Source organism: Triticum aestivum, chromosome 1A (assembly GCF_018294505.1).
Source record: "Triticum aestivum cultivar Chinese Spring chromosome 1A, IWGSC CS RefSeq v2.1, whole genome shotgun sequence".
Classification (NCBI taxonomy): Eukaryota; Viridiplantae; Streptophyta; class Magnoliopsida; order Poales; family Poaceae; genus Triticum; species Triticum aestivum.
The window spans coordinates 260,743,199-260,763,046 of record NC_057794.1 but is presented as its reverse complement, the minus strand read 5'-3'; the positions used below and the strand labels follow the sequence as shown (position 1 = coordinate 260,763,046).

Sequence of the window (19,848 nt, the reverse complement as noted above, 5' to 3'; positions counted from 1 at the left end):
GTTCAAGCTTGTAGCAAGCCTACCTGGCACTTCATGTATCGACAAAAAAAAACAAAGAAACAAAAAACATGAGTAAAAAAGGTATCTATTTTTAAAAATGCCTCATGTGTTATACGAAAAAATAATCAAAAATAAAAAATGACCCAAAAACAAAAACAGACGACCAGCAACAAGCGAGGCCTCAACAAATAAAAAAAGCCCGCAAAACAGGTGCGGCCCAAAAACAAAACATGTTGTACAGCCAGCAACAGAGGCGGTCCAAAACAACAACGAAAGAAAAGCCCACCCCGCAACAGGGGAGCGTTGCGAGCGAGCGATGCCGGATGCTACGATCGCTGTACCTGGGTGAAGAAAAAAAAACAGTTAGATGTGACATCCTTAAAAAACATCTAGATGTGAATTAGTTTATTTGAAGCTGCTGTCCGAACCAACAATCCCTCAATGGTGGCAGTGGTCCTTTTCCTAGCCTGTCATCACTAGTTCATTCCTTTTTCTTTCATTGATCTCTCCAAGCCAAAAAAGCACACTATCATGAAGAGCAGAACTTGGCTCAGCCACCATGTTTTGTCGGTGAGGAACCGACCTCCTCTGCAAGAGCCCGTCCGCCTCTGCAAGCAGCATCTTTTACATGAGCTGGACTGAGAGCCGATGTGGCAGCTGGGGCAGCCATCCAGCATGTAGCGCTGGCCTTATGCACACGATATGCATAAGTGGTCCTTAAAATCAATCTTAAAAAGTAGTGTTCTTTATAAATCCCTTAAAAAAGGTAGTAGTCCATTAAAAAAATACATGTGCTGAAAATGCAAATCTAAAGATAACCCCAAATAGCCTTTTAGAGACTAAAGAAATACAAATTCAAAATGGGTACTAGTGTTCCACACTCAAATTTTGTTGATTTCTTATGGTGTCAAATACATTTGATTTTGATCTTAAAAATCTACAGATCTGCAAACAAAACACGTCCTCGGCATACCGTATTGGTTGAACCTTGTTTTTGTTACAATACAATATTTTTAAAATCACCTCATGTACACTGTAAGGAAAACAGAAACAAGAAACCCATCAGCCAGGCCGGGTCAATGAAGTCCCGGCCAACCGTAGAGAAGAAGCCGATCAATTAAGCTGTACCTTACACACGTGATATCGTGCCTGAGCTCACGTGTTACAACCTTGATAGACTGACAGGGACACATGTTGTGAGCCGGCTAATTAGGAACGCAGAGAGTACGCTACGTACGTACGAAACGAAGCCATATTGCGGGACCATTTGCATTTGGAGGTTGAGTGAGTGCATCCGCTGCCGCGTATGCATGCTTCATTTATGACCAAACAGAATCAAGTGCTGCACTGCTGCTTCACTGTCACGTAGTACCTGCCACGCACCCACTCACAACTTTCGCATTGGCCCCAGCCTATGGGAGATACAGTAGCACGTAGCGTCTGGACAATCGTCTCTTCGCTGCTACGTGTCGATATTTGCAACAAGGCTTCTTCTTGCAAGGAACTTTCTGCTAATTCATTGTTCAAAAGTACCGTATGTGTGTAAAATGGAAAAAGGCACCTTTCTAATATCGAGCCCATAGGCCTATGGGAGATTAGAAACTCCACGTCCATGGACGAAAGAGTTCTAATTAAAGAAGAAACACGAAAGGCAAATAGTTAAATGGCTTGGATTCTGTCTTCACATTTGGAGAACACAAATGACTTTCTGAAGTTTTCTAACATGAGCGTACGCTCCAAACAAAACATAGATGTATGATATGACCGCACATGGAAAAGGATTAGACATCTTCAATAAATTCACATTCTTGATCAATCAATCAGACAAAGCACAGTAAGTGCGTAGTACTACTATATATTTCCCGATGCTTTTTTTCCTGCCACGAGATGCCAAGGCATCACTTTCCTGACCACACCTTCTGCTGATTAATTGTTCAAAAATATGCGTAAAAAATGATACAGAAAGAGTTCTAAAGAAGAAACACGAAAAAACTCAAAGAAGGAAGAGAAGAAACACGAAAGGTAAAGCATGTAGAACGGATCGCCTGTCTGAAATTTTTGCTGGCTGCTGTGTGCTGTGTTTGATTTTCTTTCATAAGAAGTAAAATGGTGTGAATTTTATCTTTTGATTTGAGGAATACAAATGACTTTCTGAAATTTTCTGACATGAATACTACACTCCAAACACAACTTGGTAAATGAATGACCGCACATGGAAAAGAATTAGACATTTTCAATAAATTGACATTCTTGATCAATCAGACAAAGTACGGTAATAAGTGCATACTGTTTCCCAACCCTTTTTTCCCCTGCAACAAGATGGCAAGGCATCACTTTCCTGGCTACACTTTCTTGTCCTGTCCACAGTAAGTAGAAAGACATCAACAGACGAACTGCAGGCTTGTCGGTTGCCCTGCCAAACATCTTGCACAACAGTTTTATCTGTTTCAATTCCTTTCTTTTCATTTTGCCAATTAAGTTACTGTAGATGAAATGCCACTGGTCTTGTCATGTTGGTGCAGCCGTGATTCATCCATTTGCCGAGCTCGTGGCCTACGAACTGCTCTTCTCGATCCCGATGATCGCCTGCGTTCTGACAGGAACTGCTTCCATCATGACGTTTGAGCTCTACATGCTCTACATCGACTTCATGAACAACATGGGCCACTGCAACTTCGAGCTGGTGCCCACCTGGCTCTTCACATGGTTCCCTCCGCTCAAATATCTCATGTACACACCATCGTAAGTACTCTACTTCTGCCAAAATAATCAAGCTGTTTTTCTGCAACGATTACATCTTATCATCTTATCATATGATCTGAACTTCTTCAACATCTTAGGTTTCACTCTCTCCACCACACTCAGTTCCGGACGAACTACTCTCTTTTCATGCCGTTCTACGACTACATATACAACACGATGGACAAGTCGTCAGACACGCTGCATGAGAAATCGATCGAGAGCAAGGAGGAGGCCGTAGATGTGGTTCACCTCACCCACCTCACCAGCCTGCAGTCCATCTACCACATGAGGCCCGGGTTCGCCGAGTTCGCCGCCAAGCCGTACGCCTCAAAGTGGTACATGCGGATCATGTGGCCTCTGTCCTGGCTCTCCATGGTGCTCACGTGGGCGTACGGTTCTTGGTTCACCGTTGAGAGGAATGTCATGGAGAAACTCAAAATCCAGTCTTGGGCCATACCAAGATACAATTTCCATGTGAGAATTATCTTGTTTTTTACATGTGCGGGAGCGATGGCTTGTGTCGGTTGTCGACAAATGACTAACCTTTTCGTTCTGCAGTATGGATTGAACTGGGAGAAGGAAGCAATTAATAACCTGATTGTGAAGGCAATATGTGAAGCTGACAAGAAGGGGGCTAAAGTTGTTAGCCTTGGACTCCTGAATCAGGTAGTACATTGTTTTCTTCAGCTGTCCAATCTTCAAACTAGCACTCCCTCCGTTTTTATTTACTTTGCATATTAGAGTTGACTGAAATCAAACTTCGTAAAGTTTGACCAAGTTTATAGAAAATAATATAGTCATTTATCATAATAAATCTATACGATGTGAAAGTACATTTAATAATAAATCTAATGTTGTTGATTTGTTATTGTATATCTTAATATTTTTGTATATAAACTTGGTCAAAGTTTGTAAAGCTTGACTTTGATCAAAGCTAATATGCGAACTAAGTAAAAACGAAGGGAGTATATGTCATCGTCTTAAATCAGGTGGAATACTGTGTATCAAACGTTCAACTATGTACTAACGTCTGAAGAAAAATCCTCGCAAAAAAAAAAGAATTCTGAAGAAAAAACTTCAGTTCACATGCTCATGATCTAGAAGTACTGATGCAGTGTAGCTAATGTTGATCAAAACAAGATGCATGTAGGGGAAATTTAGAGATGCAACATCGGTTGCTTATATAACAGATACCACCGTTCACAATATGATCATCATATCTTTAAACCAACAGGCCCAGAGCCTCAACGGAAGCGGAGAGCTTTATCTACAAAAGTACCCAAAGTTGGGGTTGAAACTGGTGGATGGAACCAGTCTAGCTGCTGCAGTGGTTGTCAATAGTATTCCCCATGGCGCGGACCAAGTTGTTCTTTCAGGAAACATTTCCAAGGTGGCCTGTGCTGTGGCTGCAGCTCTATGCAAGAAAAATATCAAGGTCAGATCAGAATATTCAGATCTTCTTCATTTTCCCTCATTTTAATCACACGGCGAGACGACGTATTTACACTAACAAGCAACTCTCTTGTGCAGGTGATAATAACAAACAAGCAAGACTATCATTTCCTTCAGCCCAAAATACCAGAAGATGCAGCTGACAACCTTTTACTGTCGAAAACCGGTATGGCCAAGGTAAGAACGAAGTTATGCATGTGTTTGTAGGGGGGCATCATATAACTATATAATTATTAGGAATCGCGTATGATCAGCTAATGGAACGGCTGGTCGAATTTCGCAGGTGTGGATAATCGGAGAAGGCGCAGATGCCACCGAACAGCTCAGGGCGCCGAAAGGAACACGGTTCATCCCGTACTCACAGTTCCCACCAAGAATGGCGCGCAAGGACGGCTGCACATACTCGACGACTCCGGCGATGAGCGTGCCTAAAACACTGCAGAATGTTCATTCGTGCGAGGTAATAACACGCTCCCTGAACCGCAACTCTGCATGTGCAAAGTACCTACTACACAACATGATCTAGCTGAGCTGACCGGTTTTAAAACATTTCAGAACTGGCTGCCGAGGAGGGTGATGAGCGCGTGGCGCGTCGCGGGGATCGTTCATGCGTTGGAGGGATGGGACGAGCATGAGTGCGGGGACACGGTGCTCGACATGGACAAAGTTTGGTCTGCCGCACTTCTGCATGGCTTTCGCCCCGTTGCTGAAGCTTGATCGTCTGGTTGCAACTTGCAAGTCGAGTGAATAAGCGTTACGCAGATAAGGATCTGGTTGTATCTTGTATGCTCGCTGGAGCCGTGCTGAGGAAGAAGGAGCAGACATACTGGCTAGCAGATGAGTGGCCTATAATTAATTAAGTACTACTACTAGTTTGATGATCTATGCCAAGGTTACTTGGTTAGCTATTACTGGATTATTTACCTCCTATGATAATGAGTTGATGACTTGGTTCGACCTATTTCGAGTGCTATCTGCCCTTGCGTCAATAACAGATGCAATTCAACGAAGAAACTAGTTAGTTGGAGGCTCAAATAACCCAAAAGTATCCAAACAAGGAGGGTTAGAGTGGGTTAGTTCCATCTAACCCAACTATCCTGATGGAGAGGTGCTTATTTGGGTTAGAGTGGGTTAGAAAATAACTCTAACTCTAACTGTGTTAGAGTATCCAAACAGGGTTGTGGGTGAGTGGTTCGGCAGTGTTTCAATTGACTCACAACTGATGTGATGTGCCGACGGTAGTACTTGACGGATGCAAACATTAAAAAAGCTTGACCAATTTATGATGCTCTCCGACAGACAAGACTAACTCGCTGTCAAGCTCTTTAGAAACATATAAAACGTGGGTGGCACCATAGCAGTGTATCACCGCGGTACTTGTATGAACAAAGACTTCTTCTCAATACTGTCGAACTTGAAGTTGTCTCTCGATGCTGGGTAGTATAAGAGCATCTACAATCAAAGCCCACATTGTGGCCCCCAAACGTCGTTGACCGGTCACTTTTTTGTGACTCAATCAGATCAAGTAAATCGGCCTATACGTAATTGACCGACTTCGGCGTGCTTACCTTTGGGCGGGTACTGACAAAGTCTCTGTAAGGTCATGCAAGATCAATTGGGACCCCGTCTGCAAGCCTAAACAGTTTGGTAGCTTGGGTGTGCTTAATTTAAATAAATTCGCTAAGGCCCTCCGACTTAGATGGCTATGGTTCGAGTGAGTGGACAAAAGCAAGCCTTGGATTGGCATGGGGTCTCCATGCACCAAGGACGACCGCAAATTCTTTGCGGCTGCTGCAATGGTTACAATGGGAAATGGGCGCACGGCCAGATTCTGGCACTCCCCTTGGCTGCATGGTCTCTGCTCCCGTGACTTAGCACCGAACATTTTTGCCATCTCCCGCAAGAAGAATTCCTCCGTCCGGCAAGCCCTCACCAACAACAACTGGATCTCTCTCATTGACACTTCCAATGGCCTATCGTTTGCACACGTCCAACAGTTTGCCGACCTCTGGGAGAAAATATGCATGACCTCTCTGAATGATGACATAGAAGCTTCCATCACCTGAAAGTTCACCAAGGATGGGGTGTACTCTGCTTCCTCTGCTTACAAGGCACAGTTTGAGGGACTCACATCGTCCGATCTCGTTCACTCTGCATGGAGGGTTTGGGCCACCCCCTGGTGGAAGTTCTTTGCTTGGCTAGTCCTTCAAAACAGGATTTGGACATCGGATCATCTCATACGTCGCAGCTGGCCAAACTGTCGCCTCTGCCCACTTTGTAAGCAATGCCAGGAGTCGGCGGCCCATCTCCTCTTCCAATGCCGCTTCACCATCCGCATTTGGAACGATATTCTTATGTGGCTTGGAATGCATCACATTTCTACGGCGATATGGCAGACGAGGACTTCGGTGAAAGACTGGTGGAACGGCAACCTTCAGATTCTGGCTTCCCTAAGGCGCTAGCCTCCTTGATGATGCTTATCTCATGGGAGATACAGACAGAGCGTAACGCTAGGGTCTTTCGAAACACGGCCATCCCTTCCATGGTCCTAATGTGTAAGATCAAAGAGGAGGTGTCTCTTTGGACAGTGGCTGGTGCGAAGCACATGAGTGTTGTAATGCCGCGAGAGTAGACCTTTTATTTTGTCGCCTTGCGGCCCTTGTTCGATAACTCCTTTCTTAATCAATGAAATGGCAAATCTTTTGCCTTGTTTCCAAAAAAAAACTAGGATGACAACAGGAGTCCCTTAGCTGCCATGGCAATGTTCGGTTTTAGTTAGCTTTTTTTAGCTTTCTGTTAGTATGGCTTGAGGACGTGGTATGTATGATCCCGAGGCGCATTAGTAGGCCTATTGGACTTGTCCCCGATCATGGGATGACACAATCAAGTAGAAGAGCTAGCTCTATGACACGTTTATTTTTTGTTGAGAAATAAAAGGAAGAGAGAAAAGCAGCATTCGGTGCGCTTCACAGCAACTTCAGCGTGTTTTCCTTCCCTGATCTTCTTTTTCGCATGTGTGTGTGAGAGAGAGAGAAAGAGAGAGGGGGGTGAGTGCTGGCAATTGGCATGAGAGCCAAGTCTGGAGATGGGTGGCAACGACAAGTGGAAGACCCCACTGTCTCCAAGCACCGATAAGTTAAAGTTCTACCAAAAAAATGAAAATTGTTGCATGGAAGGTGAGCTTAGGTGCGTTGGCAAGAACAAAGAATAAATTTGTACATCATCTGCAGAACAACACGTCATGCTTGTTATGTGGTAGACATGAAGAATCGTCTTTCCACGCTCTAGTGACATGTGATCCTGTGGCTAGCCTGTGGGATGGCATGTGCAAAGTTTGGACTCTGCCGAAGAAGGAGATGATGCGCGATACATGCCAGTATTGGCTGCTTTATGTATTTTGATGTGTGTCAGGAGAGCACAAGTAGCGTGATTATCCTTCTAATGTGGCGCATCTGGCAGGTATGGAACAGTGACATGCATGGGAAAGAGATCCTATGCTATCTTTACGTCTGTGGAGTTTTTATGTATGATTCCCGTACAAGTCGGGATGAGACTCTGGACTTTAAAAAAATAAAAGAGGCCAAAGAAGCCCAAATAAAAAAAAGAGGCCAAAGAAGCCCACCAAAAAAATAAAAAAAGAAAAAAAAAGAAAAGAAAAAATGAGAGAAAAATAGAAGAAATATTAAAAGGCAAGATGTAAATTATGATTGAACCAGTTCAGCCCAAGCCGAAGAACAATACTACCCCTAACCGGGACACCTTCTCGAGTGGGCTGGGTAGCACTCTTGGTTGATGGTGCATTCTCTCTGGAGGATGGAACATCAGATACATGTGTGATTTTGCGGCGATGGTACAATTGTGTTTGCTGCGTACAAATACTTATTTTATTGCACTGACATGCTGAAAGCGAAGATACATGCAATGATGCAAGACATGTCTTTTGCCCTGCAACACATTGAGCTCCCGGTCATCGTGCAGCCGGACTCGTCTACGTTGCTATTTATCTTCAGAGATATATCTCTTGCTCGCTCTTTATATGGTCATCTTGCTTTGGAGATCAAGGCGCTAAGAGAGGTCCGGGAGTTTATTCTACAAAAGATTCTTCATAGTAAAAAAAAACTGGCATATTGTTTGGTAAAATACAGCCGCACTAAATGTAGCAGAGCTATTTAACTACACAGATGACCCTGCATATTGAGGATTTCTTGCCCCTTAACTGTAACTCCATATATTGAAATAAAACTTCTTTTACCCTGCAAAAAGTGCGCCCCTAGTGAGGATTCCCTCTGTGTGTAGTGCTGGACGCTATGAGTATCCAATAGGAGCACTTGGTTGGAACTTCCTATTCCCCGACATTGGCGGCACTTGGCACCAAATCGCGCACACCTCGCTCCCCTCTTGCGTGTTTTGGGCCGGCCCAGGTGTGGGGCAGTGCGTTGTTTTTCATTCCTTTCCCTTTTTTCATTTTCTCTTTTTTACCTTTTCATTTAAAAAGAAATTCAAAATTCGTTTGTGAAACTTCAAAAAATGTTCACAAATTTGTAAAAAATGTTCGTAAATTCAAAAAGTGCTCACGAATATGAAACCAATTCATGAATTGAAAACTTTCGAAATTCAAAATAATGTTTGCAAATTTAGAAAATTTTCAAAAATTTGAAAATTGTCGCAAACTTACAAAATGTTTTTGGATTCAATAAAGGTTTGCGAATTCAAAAAATGTTCATGGATTATAAATTCTCTGAGTTCTAAATATTCATGACTTTCAAAAGATGTTTGTGAAGTTCAAAAGAAAATGTTCGCTTATTTGAATTTTTCACTAATTCTAAAAAATGTTTGTGAGTTTGAAAAATGTTCGTGAATTCAAAAATGTGCATGAATTTCAAAATATGTTTGTGAATATGCAAATATTCAGAACTATCAAAAAAATCACGAGTTTGATTTTTCATGAATTTCAGTAAATGTTATGGAATTCAAAAAGTGTTCACGAATTATAAAAATTGTTCACGATTTTGATTAAAGTTCATGAATTAAAAAATTGTTCGTGATTCGAAAAAGGGTTCAAGAATTCTATAAAAGTTTGCGAATTTTAAAAAGGAAAAAGGTTAATATGAAATAAAAATGAAAACAAAAACAAATAAGAAATTACAACTAAAAAAGAAAGAAAAGAAAACAGACAGAAAACCACAGAAAAGACTAATACCCTGTTTGGATTATCGTTTCCATTTCAGATGCCCCTATGAAACTTGCAGACGTTCGCCCGTCGTTTGGTTGCCGGCCAGAAATAGCTCATGGCCGGTGAGTTACACCTGTAAATAAACTGCACTTGTATTTTGTTATATCAATGCCAAGAGCGGCCTAACGGGACGATCCATTCTTGCGGGCGGGGTGCGCGTTTGGTCGCTAAGAGTAATTTCAACGGGCTGACCCAAACGGACGGCGCTTTTGTTCGCTTTTTGTTCATTTGGATCGGTTCGGCGGACACAAGCGTCCGACGTTGTGTTTGGATCGACGCGAGCGCCCAACGCTGACCCGACCCATTTTGTCGGCGCGTCAAAAAAAAGAAGTATTGCGAGCAGTTTGAAAATAAAAACATGCATTTAATTAAATATAAAAGCCGGCCACGAAGGCCGAAGAAAGTCCACATTACATTAATAAAAACACTAAAACTAGACAACGCCCAACCCTAGACGTCCTCGTCGGTGGCGGCGTCTGTGTCGGGACCGGTGAGGTCGATCAACGTCGGCGCAGGGCCGGCCCAAGGGAACATTGTGTTCCAGACGACGGTGATGTCGGGCTTTGCCGCCGCTGCCTGGGCCTGGCGCGCCTCTTCGTCAGCCTCGCGCTCGAGCATCTGCAGACGCTCGCCCTTCCGGCGCTCCTCGGCCAGCCGAACGCGACGCCAGTGGTCGGGGTAGGCCGCCTCCTGCTTTTTCGTCGCCCTGAGCCAGATCGGCGGAGCGCTGACCCCCTCGCGCACTACTCCGATCCAGAAGTAGCGCTCGCAGTAGGCCGGTTCCTCCGGCTCGTCTTTGGGCGGGGACGGCGGGGCCACCGGCGGCACGACGCAGTCGCCCGCCGCGGAGAGGGCCATCGCCTCCACCATGGCAGCCTCGAAAGCCGCCTCGTCCGCCTCCCTCCACCGCTTGTCCTCCACGCTCTCCTTGATGGCCGCCTGGTAGGCGGCCTCGGCCTCCTGGTCCTCATCGCGGACGATGAGTGCGGGCGGTGGAAGGCTGTGGTCGACGCCGCGGACGCCGCGTTGCCTCGCCTTCTCATGCTCGAAGGCCAACCATCGAGCCCAGTTGGGCGAGTCGACGGCGAAGTGCGGGTCGGCGCGCTGCTCCGACGTGAGCAACGTCCGCCGACGCCGCACCTCCTCCGCATGGGCCCTCGCCGTCCGCGGCATCGCTGGCATTGGGATCCTCTCCGGATCCAAATGCCAGTCATGCGGCAGCGTCACGTCCGGATACGGCAGAGGCACACGGTGGTGCCAGTGCCACTCGGCCTGGTGCAACGATACGTTGATGCGCTGCCTCTGCCGGGGAGCGCGCGCCGACACGGGGAGGGCGGGGAGGGAGGGGGAATGGCGGGCGGGGGCTTTGCCCTTGCGCTGCTGCCGATGCCGGAGAAGAAACCCATGCTGGCGGTGGGTAGGGTTGTCGCCGGCGTGGGGGCAAGGGTGGCCAGATGGGGACGGGGGGCGAGTGGTAGTGGATGAGGACGGCCCCGCCGCACGCCCGGCTTAAAAAAAGACGACCGCCGTCGTTGACGCGTGGGCCCAAGGTGGGCAGTCGTTATAAACTATGTTGATCGTGACGGTTGGGTGGCTGCCAGGTGGGGACGCGGCGGACTGCGAGGAGATGCGCGTCGCGTCTACTTTGCCTTCGCGTTCGCGCCGACGCATTACATGCGCAATTTTGGACCGGAAATGGGTCGGCGCGAACGCCGGACGGACACGATTTGAGTTTGTGTCGGCGCATTGAACCGCCACTTTTGTCCGCGCCGACTCAAATGAACGCGGACGGATGAAATGAATCGTCCCATTGGAGTTGCTCTAACGCCGACTCGCACGGGGAATAGGAATCGTCGGCTGTTTGTGTTGGTTGGATTTTTTTTACAAACACATGTAACTTTATTCATACTCATAACAATTATAGGTACACTAATTTTGATCTAAAATCTAAGAAAATATAAGGTAACTCCTATGACTAAGAATTACAATGATATCTCTTGAAAACACCTTTTTTACGGTATTAATCTCTGCTCGAAGAAATACTTCAAAAACTTCATTAAAGAGGCTGTAATTGGACTCGAGCAAAGATGTTTTCACTCTTTCACCAACACGAACATTACCAATAATGGTTTTCGAAAGTACATTGAGTTGCCCATCCAAAAAGATGTGAATTCTTGACCGATGAATTTATTTGGGCCGAGGATGATCCTCTAGAAGTACAGGTCATCGAATCACTATATTTTTATCATGGTGTCAATGAAATTTTTGATCTTCACAAAGAACCAAACCAACAAAAAAATTAACACAACAATATAAACTCATCAGATCTAAATAATCGGATCTGCAAGGACAAAAAGATCTTAATCTCATGGCACCGTCAAAAGAACGGAAAAACTTTATTCTCACAAAAGTATGATGATCACTAGACATTAATGAAGAACATAAAAATCTTGAAAATCCGACATCCCCACTTTTCAGTGCCAAGATGGCAGCCGGAGGGGAGGAGACAGATGGAGACGGCGACGGCCCCACGAGAAGGTAGAAAACCTAACTGCTGCCGCGAAGCCAACCGTGTTCGCTGGAATAATCGCAGGAAAAATGAAAAGGCCGTTGTTTGACTAGATGGGCTGCCCGGCCATGTTGGTTGGGCCTAGACAAGCGCTAATATGTCCCAGCGAACACAAACCGAGCCACGCACACCATGATTCCACGAACCCTGCTAACGGCGGCGGCGGCCAGGCGGACGGCGATCGGGCGGTGGGCAGCGAGCAAGCGGATGCAGTGGACGGCACGGCGGAGGACGGACATCGGCTCACGTCCAGGGCGTAGCGAACAGCGGCTGCCGCCTGCCGCTTGCCGCCTGCATCAAGCGGACGGCGCGCCGGCCGGCGAGCACGGGTAGGACACAGCGAGCGGCGGGGCCTGCCAAGTGCCAACTGCATTAGGCGTACGGCATCGCGCAGTGCAGGTAATATAGTGGTTTCAAGAACGGTTTTGCTAAAGCACATCTAGATGTGATATAAGTATTGCGCATTTAAGTTCTATGTCATTGATCTTACATTAAAATTTGTGTGGATATTTTTTTTCTTTTTCTCTTTATGCTTGATTCACTCACTTAGATGTGTAATAACTAGAGCACATCTTGATGTGCCCTAGAGCACATCTTGATGTGCCCTAGACACACCCTAAAAACTAATGTTTTTGAAAGAAAACAAACAAAACAAGAATTCTGCCTATCTGTTGCAGTGTTGACCACTGCACCATGACTAAAATATCATGACAAGCAGGAAGGGAGGATCTCACGTTCAGCTGAGAGATTGCTTTATGTGGTTTTCTTATTGTAGTTGCATGCCTTTGTCAATATTTTTTAAGAAGGGTGTATCTAGGGCACATCTAGATGTGTCCTAGTTATTGCACATCTAAGTGATTGAATCAAGTATAAAATGAAAAAGATAAAAGAGAAAAAAATATTTACATGAATCTTAATGTAAGATCAATGACATATGACTTAGATGTGCAATACTTATAGCGCATCTAGATGTGCTTTAGCAAAACTGATAAGAAATAAGAGGCTACTGCTAAGAGGCAAAAGTCAAAGAGGCTAGCCCTAAGAGGAAAAAATCAAGCATAGGATTTGGAGTATGGACCATTTTGTGGTTACCTATTGCCGCCAACCCATTCAAGTGCAGTTATGTTGACACCAACGTAGGATGTTAGACCACCTGCTTGACATCCACCCACATAACGGGCCTATAAATCGAGTGGATACAGCGGTCATCTCGTCGCCACAGCCCACAGGTGGCAAAGAGCCATCATATCCATCATAGGCATCTCCTCGCTGAGTGGTACGTACGTAGCATTACCATCTAGCTTGCGATGGCTACGAACCCCGGCATCCTCAGCGAGTGGCCATGGAAGAGACTCGGCAGCTTCAAGGTACGTGCCTAGCACTAGCAGATTTGCACCACCTCGATCGCAAGCAATCCAACATATACTGTAGATGAGATGATGAATGCATATGCAGTATCTTGTGCTGGCGCCATGGGTGGTGCACGGGTGCCACCTCGCGGCGACCAAGGGGTGGAGGGAGCTGGACCCGGGCTACATTGCCATTCTCCCGTCGATGCTGCTCCGGGCGCTCCACGACCAGGCATGGATCACCGTGTCCCGCCTCTACAACGCGCGCGGGAAGCGCCAGATCGTCGACCGCGGCATCGAGTTCGACCAGGTCGACCGCGAGCGCAACTGGTACGTATATATGCACCTACATGGTCTTGTCGGTCAAACTTAGTTGGCAAGTGTGCGGTGCCTAGAGTAAAAGGGCCAATACACTAGTTGCATGCACCAATATAAGGTCGTCTATATACCTACGTTAAACATTCTTACTTTTTTTCGTGGGATAAAAAGCACTCTTACTTGAACATCAAAGATCAAGAATGTTGTTTTTTTAAAGATCCAGAATGTTGTTTTGTCTAAATAAAATTAGATAGTTGCACTTTTTAGAAACTACATAAAAAAATGCTAGCCTACCCCAATTTATTTGGGACTAAAGACTTTGTTGTTGTTGTTGTGATGCACTAATGTCTCACACAAATTATTTACAAAGCATCTCATTTTGAGAGGTGAGGGCAACATGTACAATTAGATTGATTCAAAAGTAACATTCATATGTGTAATGCGCATGGTAGGGACGACCAGATCATCCTGAGTGCCATCCTGCTGCTCCTTGGCTCGCTGTACCTGCCGGGTGGGCAGAACCTGCCATGGTGGAGGATTGATGGCGCAGTGCTGCTGGTGCTGCTTCACGCCGGCCCGGTCGAGTTCCTCTACTACTGGTTCCACCGCGCGCTGCACCACCACTTCCTCTACACCCGCTACCATTCGCACCACCACGCCTCCATTGTCACCGAGCCAATCACATGTAAGGCCCCCTCGCATCCTCACTTTTTTTTCTGAGAATCAAGAGCTTTATTGACAAGTAGTCGAATTACATTCCTTCCTTACACAATCCACAAGGAACGCAATCCACAAGCACCGTCTTCTAGAGGTATTAGTACATCGCTTCGCGCAAAGATGCGCCAACTCATTGGCTTCTCCTGCCGTAAACTTTAGATGAAATTCCTCTAAATTCCAACAAAGCTTTTGTATTCCATGCACAGTAGCAGCTATCTGGGAACGTTCAAAGTTTCTAGCGTTCCACATATTCACCACCTCTTGAGCGTCGGTCTCAACTATCACCTTACGCATGCTAAGTCACATGCCAGCCAGACCCCATCTCGGATTGCGTGGGATTCCATTGCCATAGCGTGATCATACCAGAGCCTCCCCCTCCCCTCACGCCCTCACTTAACATGCTTTTTTCTAACGTGACCCTCACTAAACATGCTTATTAATTAGCCGGTGCGCTATCACATGGTGATCACCCCAGACTAGAGAGCTTGTTTAGTGAGGGTCACGTCAGAAAAGGAGAACATGATGATGCGCTTAACGTGGTTAATTAATTAGCCGGTGAGCTATCACATGGTTTAACCCCATCTAACACATGCAGGGGACTATGTTAACGAGTGCACTCTAAGTACTGGTAGTCATTAATCAAAGTTCCCAACCTCTCACCTGTTCTTTCAATATGTTTGAAACATTCAGAGGGTGACCGCACCAACAGTTCCAGACATAAGGAAAGCTACCGACACAGCCTGTAACACAACTAGCCGTACTGTATCGCTAGATTTGTGATGTTAAAAATGCTCCCATACCAAAAGTATGTGATTAATCCCTACTTGTAGGGTCTTCAAGTAGCCGATAAACTGATAAATTGATCGATTAATTAATTAACTTGCCGATTTGCCTATTAATTCCCTACTCGCCAGCCAATCGTGCAGCCAACAATTCCTCGACAATTGTAACAACTAGCTAGTATCTTCAGTGTGGAGGCAGAGCTCTACATGCTCCATATTATGCATCTACACTTCAAACAGAAGAGGCTTTATTTTTCCGCGATGGAGAAAAGGTAAGCTGACAATGCTCCATGCAAGGAAAATTGAATGGAAATTGCATATGCCGCACACGCCTAACGATGTCGGCCGAGGTATATCCGTGTGTATATATATATGTATACATATTCAGGCCAGCTTGCATGTGAAGATTACATCACGAGATTACAGGGATCTGGGCTTAACCGATTAGGAATATCCATAATCAATCACACTCAATTAGCTATACAGAATCATGTCCCGATCATGTCTGCTAACACACCAGGCAATTAATTCACACAGTTGAAGAGATATATCAAGTGATCAACTGAACGTATAACAACAGCAAGCTACTCCCTCCGTCCCATAATATAAGAACGTTTTTGACACTCGTTTAGTGTCAAAAACGTTCTTATATTATGGGACAGAGGGAGTAGTAAGCTACTAGTTGCTATCCTTTTACTCACAAGGCCTTTCTCTTTCTGAACAAGTACATAGGGGCGGCTACCAACGGTATCTCTACCGAAAGACACAACTAGCCATCATACCATGGCAAATTTCTGTGTTTTGACCATTTTCTGAAAGTTAATCGAAATCTGACGGTAAGAAAAGGGTCAGATCCTGTAATTTTTGCAAAGCAGGGTCAGATCTCGAACAAGTTTGGAAAAAGGGTCAAAACACGAAATTTAGCCTCATACCGTATCTCTTTCTAAACGAGTACACCTAACGAGACATCATCATGTTATGTTCATGCAGCCGTAATCCATCCATTTGCCGAGCTACTAGCCTATCAACTGCTGTTCTCGGTCCCAATGATCACCTGCGCACTGACCGGAACCGCCTCCATAATCACGTTCGAGATGTATGTGATCTACATTGACTTCATGAACAACATGGGCCACTGCAACTTCGAACTGGTACCTAATCGGCTCTTCAAATGGATCCCCCCTCTCAAGTATCTCATGTATACACCATCGTAAGTGTTCAGTTACTGTAGATGTTACTCTGAAAAATTAAGCTTTTGTTTCCATGATTCTCAGCGTGTAATCTGCACTGTTGCTTCTAGGTTTCATTCTCTTCACCACACCCAGTTCCGGACAAACTACTCTCTTTTCATGCCATTCTATGACTACATATACAACACCATGGACAAGTCGACGGACGCGCTGTACGAAAACTCACTCAAGGGCAAGGAGAAAGAAGTAGATGTGGTTCACCTTACGCATCTTACCAGCCTGCAGTCTATCTACCATATAAGGACCGGGTTCGCCCAGTATGCCTCCAAGCCATACACTTCCATGTGGCAGTTGCGGATCATGTGGCCCGTGTCATGGCTGTCCATGGTACTGACGTGGGCATACGGTTCTTGGTTCACCGTTGAGAGGAATTCCATGAAGAAGCTCCGTATGCAGTCGTGGGCTATACCAAGATACAGTTTCCATGTAAGAATATCATGTTTGAATTTAATTCAAGAAGGAAACTGGTTTATATGTCGAGCAACTTTATAGCCTTTTCGTTTCTGCAGTATGGACTGAACAAGGAGAAGGAAGCAATCAATGACCTGATTGAGAAGGCGATATCTGAAGCTGGTAAGAAAGGAGCAAAAGTTGTTAGCCTTGGACTTCTGAATCAGGTATGTCATTTCTTTCGTTGTTCAGATCTCCCGTAATAGCACAGCTTGTAACTCACCACAATATTTTGAACATCAGGCGCATAGCCTCAATGGAAGTGGAGAACTTTATCTGCAGAAATACCCAAAGATGGGGGTAAGACTTGTGGATGGCACTAGCCTAGCTGCTGCAGTGGTCATCGACACTATTCCCCGAGGCACAAATCAAGTTATCCTAGCGGGAAAGATTTCGAAGGTGGCTCGTAGTGTTGCTGCGGCACTCTGCAAGAAAAACGTCAAAGTAAGAACCAGCTACCCACATCTGCTCCAATTCAAATTCAATCATACACAGAAATAGATTTTTGTACTGAAATGTAACAAGCGGATCGTCTTGGGCAGGTCATAATGACAAACAAGCAGGAGTACCATCTCCTGAAGCCTTGTATACCAGAAAATGAAGCCGGGAATCTTTTATTATCAACAACTAGCACTACAGAGGTAAGAAGGAGAATTAAAAACAAGGGGCTTCTTATAGGAGATGAATAGGTTGCACGATGTAGGATAGCATAATGGCTATTTAACAAACCGCATTACTGGTTGGCCTCAATGTTTCCAGGTGTGGCTCATTGGAGAAGGTCTGGATGCTGCTGAGCAGTTCAGGGCACCGCAAGGAACAAAGTTCATCCCATTCTCACAGTTCCCGCCAAAGATGGCGCGCAAGGACTGCTGCACCTATGCTATGACTCCTGCAATGGGTGTACCTGAATCGATGCAAAACGTGCACTCGTGCGAGGTAATACGATCACGCTAAGCTGCAATCAACTTTGGAAGAGCCTCAGTACATCATCTACTATTTGCCATCTTTGGTTGTTTTCAGAATTGGCTGCCAAGGAGGGTCATGAGCGCGTGGCGCGTCGCTGGAATTGTTCATGCATTGGAGGGATGGAGCGAGGATGAGTGCGGAGATACAGTGCTGGACCTGGAGAAAGTGTGGTCTGCGGCAATTATGCATGGGTTCCGCCCTGTTGCACAACTTTGATGGTTTTGGCTGCAAGTCACTGCCATAATCTTCAGATAGCTATGCCATAATTAAACATGCTAAGGGAGAAAGGCACACATTACATTGGACGCCACAAATGTAAACTCCCAGTAGGTTGATCTGCTACTATTGGCTCTTCACTACACTATTTATCTTCTATGCAATCACACCGACAATGAATTAATTATGTATCACTATCTGTTGGATCAATAATGTAAGTCAATGTAGAAACACAGATGGACCATTTATGTGATCATTTTACATTTAGACTTGGGATTTTATTTTTCCGAAAAGCAGGTTGAAATTCCTGCCCCTCCGTTATTGTGATGCACACATCTGTTTTTACTAAATTTGATGCAAAGGCAACAAGTCCAAAGTAGTCAACAAGCAGGGTACATAACATAGACTAGTACTGCAGAACCATTACAAGATATGGCTCCACCTAGGACCAAGTCGACTTCTTCGACGCCTTCAAGAAGGGGTACACGCTTTGATGTTGCCGTTGTCATTGTCGTTGCCAAGCGTGGCTGGCCACATAACCCAACATGTTTGCTATGCCAACAAACTCCAGAGCCAGAGACGGCGATGCACATATTGGCGAGCTGCCCATTTACGCAAGGGTTGTGGCTTCGAGTGCTTGACTTGTTGATGATGCCGAGCGACATGGCGCCACTGCCCACAGATGATACCCTCCTGGGCTGGATGACACGCACTTCGGGTAGGCTCAGGAAGGACGCCAAAAAAACTTGGAGATCGATCAGTGCGCTCATTTGGTGGTCACTATGGAAGGAACGAAATGCCCGTGTCTTCAGCCAACAAGCCTCTACGATTGATCAGGTTCTTTCCAACATACAGGAGGAAGCAAAGATTTGGATCGATGCTGGGAGACGTCGGGTGATAGCACTGATTGAAAGGCCAAGGGAGCCTGATTGAGGGTTAGTTTTGAAACAACAACAACACCACTATTCTATTCCCCAACCCCAACCTCCGCCAATCTTTGTTTACTCTCTGGTTACCCATTTGTAACCTTTTACTCCTTCTACTCGCAATGAAAGCAGCCAAGCTGCATTTCGTCGAAAGAGATTACTCCTTCAACAAGGTAACGACACAAGTTTGTGGTTGTTGAGGCTGACCAATGAAGGCCCAACAAGAGTTTTCACCTCGAATATGAAGCGGTGCTCCAGTCACCATCTTAATAACAAATCTTTCAATAGTCGTGTCGGTTAGTACTCTAGGCCAACTTGATCATAACATAATAGCCAGTGTAAATACAGAAATTGCTTCATAGTTGGTACTCTCTCGATTCTAAATTAATTAAAGTTGTAATCAACTGTGTCTAAATTGGACAAACTATATAAAAATGTGCTAACAACCAATTCCCCAGCTGGCCCTATCTACACCATGATATGTCTCCAACGTATCTATAATTTTAGATTGTTTCATACTATTATATTATCATTCTTGTATGATTCATATGTCATTTTATATTATTTTTATGGATTAATCTATTAAATTAGTGCCCAGTGTCAGTTTCTATTTTTTTTTGCCAATTTCTTTGTTTCATGGAAAACCATACCAAACAAAGCCCAAACACGATGAAACTTTATAGTGATTTTTTCTGGACCATAAGAGACCCTAAAAGCTTCGGGGAGAGACCTGACGATACACAATGGAGCCACAAGCTCACAAAATGCACCCCTGTGGGTGCCATCAGCACTTGTGGCCCCCCTAGGCACCCCCTGACCTATAAATTCTCTAATATTCCAAAAAAAAACCCGAAGAGAGACTCGAAACAATTTTATCG

At 45.1% G+C, this 19,848-nt stretch overlaps 2 protein-coding genes across 2 annotated transcripts in view; both read left to right on the top strand.

Annotated features, from left to right (window-relative positions):
* The window catches only part of LOC123045147 (very-long-chain aldehyde decarbonylase GL1-5), a 10,620-nt gene extending 5,465 nt beyond the window's left edge, over positions 1–5,155 (top strand). Inside the window, exons 3-9 of the mRNA XM_044468092.1 lie at positions 2,523–2,742; positions 2,841–3,216; positions 3,301–3,408; positions 3,977–4,177; positions 4,273–4,371; positions 4,478–4,654; positions 4,750–5,155. Of these exons, the coding sequence (XP_044324027.1) occupies positions 2,523–2,742; positions 2,841–3,216; positions 3,301–3,408; positions 3,977–4,177; positions 4,273–4,371; positions 4,478–4,654; positions 4,750–4,911 (1,343 nt within the window). The 3' untranslated portion in view covers positions 4,912–5,155. The remainder of the gene's footprint in view (positions 1–2,522; positions 2,743–2,840; positions 3,217–3,300; positions 3,409–3,976; positions 4,178–4,272; positions 4,372–4,477; positions 4,655–4,749) is intronic.
* Positions 5,156–12,119: 6,964 nt separating this feature from the next.
* LOC123045141 (very-long-chain aldehyde decarbonylase GL1-5) lies at positions 12,120–18,311 on the top strand. The gene is made up of 10 exons (XM_044468083.1): positions 12,120–13,363; positions 13,452–13,675; positions 14,116–14,348; positions 16,153–16,372; positions 16,463–16,838; positions 16,922–17,029; positions 17,106–17,306; positions 17,405–17,503; positions 17,622–17,798; positions 17,883–18,311. The coding sequence occupies exons 1-10, from the start codon at positions 13,304–13,306 to the stop codon at positions 18,042–18,044; spliced, it is 1,860 nt and encodes a 619-aa protein (XP_044324018.1). The 5' UTR covers positions 12,120–13,303; the 3' UTR covers positions 18,045–18,311.
* Positions 18,312–19,848: the final 1,537 nt, after the last annotated feature.